Below are 7,413 nucleotides of genomic sequence, written 5' to 3'. Positions count from 1 at the left end.
GAGCAGGTATTCCACTTCCAGCACTACACACTTACAGGGTCAGCACACTTTAACCGCACGGCTACTCATTTATTTAATTAGGTCCAGAAAACAAGAAGTAACGAAAAGATCTTATACTTTTTTTACAAATGCTCATCAGTTCAGTGGCCTTATTAGTGGAACGTAACAGTCAGTTGATTGCGCGCTATTCTCGGCACCAGCAGGCGGCAGCAGCTCGTCCAATTCGTACCATATTGATTGAGAAAACCAACGGATTCTGGGGATTTCCTCCGATAATATGCAGGAGGAGGAGTCTAGGAGACAATTTTACAGTTGTTAAAGAACACTGTGGGAGACACAAACCCAACTTGGCCAGAAGAAATGTGTTTTGAGATCATGGGCACCCCGTCAAAACGTCTCAAAAAAAGCTGCCTGCCAAAAGACAATATCATGTCTGGGTTCACATGGAGGATGCTTCCGCTGAGGCCCGGCGAACAGGCGTTGAAACCACCGAGGATGGCCACCGCCGTTAGGGTGAAGTCGCAGCTTCCCAAGCTCAGGAAAGACACACTGACCATGGGGCACCGTCACCCGGGAGCTAGGGCGACGGAGAACACCACCCAGTACCTCATGGAGGGTGTCTATGACGACATGGCCGACCGACTCCACAACCCACCTCCACACCGCCTTCTACTTCGACTGAGACGCCCGGAGACATGTCTGCTGAATATCCGTCCCCGACGCAGAGTCATCCAGCATTGGATTCTCAATCATTTGACTATGAAAGTTCCCTTGCATTTCAGCAGAGAGACTTTGATGAATTGCTCGTTGCTTTTATAGATGGGAAAGGAACGGAGCAGGTCTGCGGGACTCTTGAGCCAGATCTGGTCAAACTAGCGAGGTGACGTCATGGACCAAAGCGGCAAACCATTACATGCGGCTGCTAGAGGCCAACGTTGAAGTGCTCTGAACTGCATTTCAGCTAATGGCCGCTTGGGGGCACCACTCTGGAAAAATCCCATGCAATGTAAGTCAATGGAAAAAGAAGAAAGTGCTCACTAGAAATAGTCACTTACAATCAAGACTTGAGGGTCTCAATACCCAAGTTTACTTCTAATTTGTGTCTGTGTTGTAAGAGTTAGCATGCATTGTTCCATTGAGAAGAAGTTAAGGCCAAAACCCACGTGTGATGTCAGAGTCCATTCGTTTTTTTATATACGGACTACGCCATAGGGCTGTTACGGATTGTCACATAAATAATCGCGATGACCTATTTAATTGTCTTTTATGTTCATTTTAGTGTAATGATACGCATCCACCTTTGGAAGAAGAGCCATGAATGTTGGAACACGACATTTTGGGTTAAACAGTTAATTTGCCTGAAACTAACTCATGAAAATGTTCTTTTGAAATGTTTCCTCAAAATGGAAACATGTGATTGGAGGATCTAGCGATTTTTCCAAATGATTGCAATAAGCAGAAATAATTGTGTATTGTAATAATCCTGACAGCTCTGCTACTCTGTGGTCAAATGCCTGAACAATTGAGTGTATGGAAATGTTTTGTTTGACTAAACAGGTTGTGGTTTGAAATGAAAGCACCTCTGTCCTGGCCAGAGGGTTGGGTGATCCAGGTAAAGCCCGTTTCTCAGCACAGAAGGGAATTGGAGGGGTACATGCCTACGTTACTCAATTACAGATGTGTCCATTGTCAGTTGCTTGGAATTCCCCGGGAAGACGTAAAAGTTAAACTGTTATAAACTTTTTTCGTGGACGGACTAATCGTGACAGAGGAAATCAGAGACAAATACTTCATGTTAATAAAGTTGTTAATCTTGTATAAGAGGAGCAGTTTCAGTGTAACAACACAACAGAGTGCCACAGAGGAAGTGCTCAATTCTCACTAGAGATCCGATTTTTTAATACAGTTTTCTAGGAGTGGCAAAACTGACGAGTCGTTGAGATGTCGGTCAGCAGATGTCGCGACGCCTCCGCATGGGTCCTGCTGATGAGACAGTTTCGCTGAAGTGTTTCGAGAGGCTGATCAAGGATTATATCTGCGCCTCCCTCCCCCGCACCTTGGACCCGTTGCAGTTTGCGTACCGGCAGAACAGATCCACGGATGACGCGGTCACCCAGGTACTCGCACACCTGGATGGCGGAAGAGGGCCTATGTGAGAATGCTGTTCATCGATTACAGTTCAGCTTTCAATACCATAGTCCCCACCAGACTGGCTGTCAAGCTGAAGGAGCTCGGACTGAATACTCCGCTGTGTGCCTGGATCCTGGACTTCCTCACAGCCCGGCCCCAGGTGGTTAGGGTGGGGAACAGATGTCCAGCTCCCTGACCCTGAATACAGGATCCCCCCAGGGTTGTGTCCTCAGCCCCCTCCTGTACTCCCTGTACACACATGACTGTGTGGCCAGGTCCAGCTCCAACACCATCATCAAGTTTGCTGACGACACCGTTGTCGTGGGCCTGATCACCGACTGTGATGAGAAAGCCTATCGCAAGGAGGTGGGCTGACCTGTCACTCTGGTGCAAAACTAAGTAGCTGATTGTGGACTTTGGGCGAGGATTACAATCGAGGACGCACGCGCCCTTGGTGATTAATGGGACTTCTGTTGACAGGGTGAGCAGCTTCAAGTACCTGGGAGTCCACATCACAGAGGACTTAACATGGACTTTACAAACAGACACTCTGGTATGAAAGGCGAGGCAGCGTCTTTACCACCTCAGGCAGCTGAGGAAATTCCGGGTCTCAGTGAGGATCCTCAAGTCCTTCCACTGTGGAGCGGTGGAGAGCATCCTGACAGACAACATCACTGCCTGGTTTGGGAACTGTACTGCTCAGGACAGGCGGGCCCTGCAGAGGGTGGTGCGTTCAGCCCTACGCACCACTGGAACTACCCTCCCCTCCCTGCAGGACTTATACACCAAAAGGTGTAGTAGCAGAGCCCGCAGGATCATGAAGGATCCTCATCACCCCAACAATGGACTGTTCCAGCTGTTGCTGTCAGGCAAGCGCCTCCGCTGTCACACAGCGAGAACAGAGAGACTGAGACGGAGTTTCTTCCTGCAAGCCATTAGAACTGTCAATGCTGACCTCACCAGGGGTCCTCACTGAGCCACACACATAGGCTCCGCTACCTTACTGTACTGTATGTAGCATACTGTACAACATACTGTGCCACTGTTCTGGGTTGTTCGGTGTTGCCGTATTGCTGCGCCGTACTGTTGTATACTGTGCTGTATTATCCCACAAACACTACCTCACTTTATTCACATGCCACTTTAATGCACATATCTTAATGCACATATACATAATTGCCTATCCCATATACGTAAGCCTATTCCCTTTATCTATTCAATTTAATTTAATTTTATTCTATATATTTTGACTTTATTCTATAAGTATTCGACTTACTGTATTACGTTTTAGGAATCAGTTGGTCGAGTAGAAAGAAATTTTCCTAGGACATATTGTGTGTAATCACCGGGAGCGTTGCTTTACATTTCACTGCATATATGTATGAAAGTATGTATATGTATGTGACGAATAAACCTCTTGAATCTTGAATGGTCGAGACATGTTGCCTTTCTCCTCTTCATATTATGGCACAGAAAGTGACTAGTTCATGTCTTTTTCAAGACATTAACTCTATTTAGCCTTAATAAGCAAAGCAAAGTACACATACCTTGTACAAAAGTTCATGTGAAAAGTACATCAAAACGTAGACATGTAAAATTCTTATAACATGTTTGCCGCAGTTACCGTTGTTCAAGCCTTTTCCAGGTCACAACGTCATGGACGTGTGGCTGTGAGGTGCGCAGGAGCAGAGGTCAATGCACAAAGTGACTCGCTTCCAGTGGTGTAACTCATTATTACAACGATTGGGCCTATGCCTATTCACTGCTGCAACACATATGAGACCATACATTGTAACCACGAGTGATAGTTCATTAATTGGAATGGCGTTTGAGAGTGATGGTTGTAAAGGATGCTTGTCTGAATAAAAGCTGCTTCCGTAACATGGTCTTCCTGAAAATCATTATCCACTCAAGGAAAAAATGTCGGATCGGCGAAATCCTTGAATACGGTCAAAAGGGTCCTATAGCACTGGAAGTCGTACTACCTCTAGAATCTACAGTGGTGAGATGGGATGGGAGACCCCACGTCCACACGGGGGGGGGGGGGGACCGGGGCCCCCCCTCCAGGAGCCGGGCCCTCGAGCGGAGCTCGTAGGTCCGGGCTCGAAAAAAAAGCCACGGCTGCTGCCAAGTGGGGCACCCACCCACCCACCCACAAATCGAAATCATAGGGTGCTGTGCAATGCCCAGCGGGTGGCCGGCGGAGTGCATGATAAAATATAAAAATATAAAAATATACCTAATCATGTATAAATTATAATTTTTTCTTTTGCATTTAAAAACGAACGCATATACGTGGATTGTCGCATTTATTTGTGAATTGAGAGGTGTTTTTTTGTCTGTGGTTTTTCTTAATATCTATTCCGGAATTTCTTTCCGGCGTGCGGGGGGGGGGGGGGGGTTGCGGCGTTGAAAACCACCACAGCGACACCCGGCGGTCTGCGGGGGTCATAGCAGCCGGCTCGCCTGTAGCCCGCACGGAGCGCTGCTACAACGGGCTCGTTGATTTCACCGTTTCAATCTGACGTGCGCAGTTAAAAAAAAAACCACAAAAAAACACAAAAAACGACTCTTCAGCCCGGATGAGGGGTGTGATTGGGAAACAGATTATTAAAAAATAATAATAATAATAATAACATTGGGTGATCCCATGTCTATCACACCGATTAACCAATCCGTACGCGAATGCAAGTCTATTATAATATCTAATGTTCTGCTATTCTCCCCCCAGTCACTCACTCTCGGTAGCTAAATATACGACGTGCGGTGGTTTCTTTTCCCCCGTTTCGCCGGTGGGCGGGTGGTGTTCCTGACGGTGCTATTCTCCACACCAGCAGGCGGCGGCGGCGGCAGCAGCGGCCGCCGCCGCCGCCGCCGCCCGCCAGGCTCCCCAACCGCGTGACCGGGAGAGCAAAGGCTTCTGGGTATTTCCTCCTCACTCACTTCAACGCCGGAGTGACGACGCGAGTCAGTCTCACCAGCGAGTCGAGGAGGGAAGCCGCGTCGAGCTACCTCTCACCACCACCACCACCACCCCCACCACCCCCGCGGACCCTCGAATTCGAAGGGAAGACGGAAGAAATGTGTTTTGAGATCATGGCCGCCCCGACCGAGAACCTCGAGGACGGCTGCCCGCGAAAACACGCGTTCGTGACGCGGTTCCGATGGAGGACGTCCCCCCCGAGGCCCAGCGAGGAGGCCCCGAAGCCGCCGGGGAAGGCCGCCGTCACGAAAAAGGCCCTCGCGGCTCGCAGGAGGGACGCGCGGCGCCGTGAGCGCCGGCACCCGGGAGCCAGCGCGCCGGAGAACACCACCCAGTACCTCATGGAGAGCGTGTACGTCGACATGGCCGACCGACTTCTCTACCGCCCGCCCTCCGCTTCGGCCGAGACGCCCGGAGGCGCGGTCGGCGGACCGACGGCGACGGGTGTCAATACGGCGTTGGGCCTCGAATCGTTTGACTATGAGAGCTCCTTGGTGTTTCAGCGGAGAGACTTCGATGAGGTGCTCGGCGCGCTAACGGTCGCCGAGCGGGGAAGGGAGCGCACGGAGCGCACGGAGCGCACGGAGCCCGAGGCCGATCACGTCCGCTTCGCGAGATAACGTCGCCGACCCCTGACGCGGCGCAACTGGGAGCATCCGGGCGCTGAAAGCCAAATGCGGAAGTGCTCTAAACTGCGGTCCCGTCTAGTGCCCGCTAGATGGTGCTGCCGCCCCCCCCCCCGGGGGAAAAATCCTCAGACTCGACGTAAGTCAATGGGGGGGAAAACACAAAAGAAGGAACTCCTGACTAGTTGTTCATTTTCCACCACAATGGGCTCAATACCCAGGTTTACTTGTGCTTGTGATAAAGTGTGCTTGGCATGTTGTTCCACATCTTGTCATAGCCACGCCGCCACACTCACTTTTTTTTTTTCAAACCACGCACTGCGGCGTTTCGCGACGACGGGCCGGTTATTATAACCACTTTTTGTGGGTATGGGAATGTTTTGTTTTTTACTAAACAGGTTGTGGTTTGAAATGAATCCTTTTGAGACTTGATTTCTGTAACCTGGACTAAGTGCCTAGAACCTGCTTGTTGTCGCATGATTCATGGTTGGGCTTTATTTATCACAGAAGCGTCTGTCGCTGCTGGGCCGAGTGGCGACCGGCGAGCGTTCCTGGACGCAGCGTCTGCCGCCCAGAGGAGCCACCCAAAGCACCTCTGTCCTGGCCAGGGGGTTGGGTGATCCAGGTAAAGCCCATTGCTCAGCACAGAAGGGAATTGGAGAGGTACATGCCTACGTTACGCAATTACAGATGTGTCCATTGTCAGTTGCTTGGAATTCCCCCGCTTAAGCGGGAAGACATGTTTGCCACAGTTACTGTTGTTCAAGCCTTTTCCAGGTCACAACGTCATGGACATGTGGCTTTGTGGCTGTGAGGTGCGCAGGAGCAGAGATCAACGCACAAGGTGACTAACTTCCAGTGGGTTAACTTTATTTGTTGTGATCATTTTGTCCTCCGTAGTACATGGTGTATGGCTATTTACTGCTGTAACACCCCACACACATTGTAAACATGAGTGATGAATGAGTATTTTAATTTGTGTTGTTGTTTTTTTTAATTTAAAATAAAATTATGTGAGTGGCTATGGGGATGCTTGTTTTAATAAAAAGCTGTGTTCATAACATGGTCTTTCTGTAAATTATTAACAAAATTTCTTGGAGTTGCTGTACTTTTGTTCAAGCGTCTCAAATGCTGGTAGTTATACTACCAGACTCTACAATGGTGTAGTGCTACATTACATGCAGTTGTTAGTTTAAGTGTGGAGGTTCATCATGAAACTGGTTAAATTCCAAAAGACAAATGGCAATCTTGTGGAAAGGCAATTTTGCCTTGCATCACACTATTGTAAGTGTTTTAACAAAAACTGGAGTCAGAAGTTGGATTCTGTAAAGCAGACATGTGCAGACACGCCCTCCGGGCCAATTTAATTCTGTCCCCGTAGCCTCCCATCGCCAGAGACTGAGAGGTTCAGGTATTGATGGCTCTGCAGAGCTTGGTGCGTGAGGCTGTGAATCTAAAATAGAAACCGCTGAAGGCAAGAGAAGCCCGAAGGTCCACCCCAATTCTCTGAGGGGTTTTTTTTTTATGCAAGTATGAAAATATGGAAACCAAATAAATCTCTCTAAATCCCTGTTCAGACCATCAGTTGATGAACTATTGTTATATCAGAACTACAATATATTAAATATCAAATGATCAGCATTATAGCATTTGTGTTTTATCAGTTTTTCAGAC

At 48.8% G+C, this 7,413-nt stretch overlaps 1 protein-coding gene across 1 annotated transcript; it reads left to right on the top strand.

Annotated features, from left to right (window-relative positions):
- Positions 1 to 495: 495 nt before the first annotated feature.
- LOC307246635 (uncharacterized protein) lies at positions 496 to 6,800 on the top strand (the record flags this gene model as incomplete). The annotated part of the gene is made up of 4 exons (XM_080022621.1): positions 496 to 697; positions 820 to 880; positions 4,968 to 5,878; positions 6,247 to 6,800. 3 exons carry the CDS (start codon positions 496 to 498, stop codon positions 5,731 to 5,733), a joined length of 1,029 nt encoding a protein of 342 aa, XP_079878747.1. The 3' UTR covers positions 5,734 to 5,878; positions 6,247 to 6,800.
- Between the last annotated feature and the right edge of the window lie 613 nt (positions 6,801 to 7,413).

This window comes from Zeus faber (assembly GCF_960531495.2).
Source record: "Zeus faber genome assembly, chromosome: 21".
In the NCBI taxonomy this organism is placed as follows: domain Eukaryota; kingdom Metazoa; phylum Chordata; class Actinopteri; order Zeiformes; family Zeidae; genus Zeus; species Zeus faber.
The sequence above is the reverse complement of the archived record's forward strand: the minus strand, read 5'-3'. Positions and strand labels throughout refer to the sequence as shown.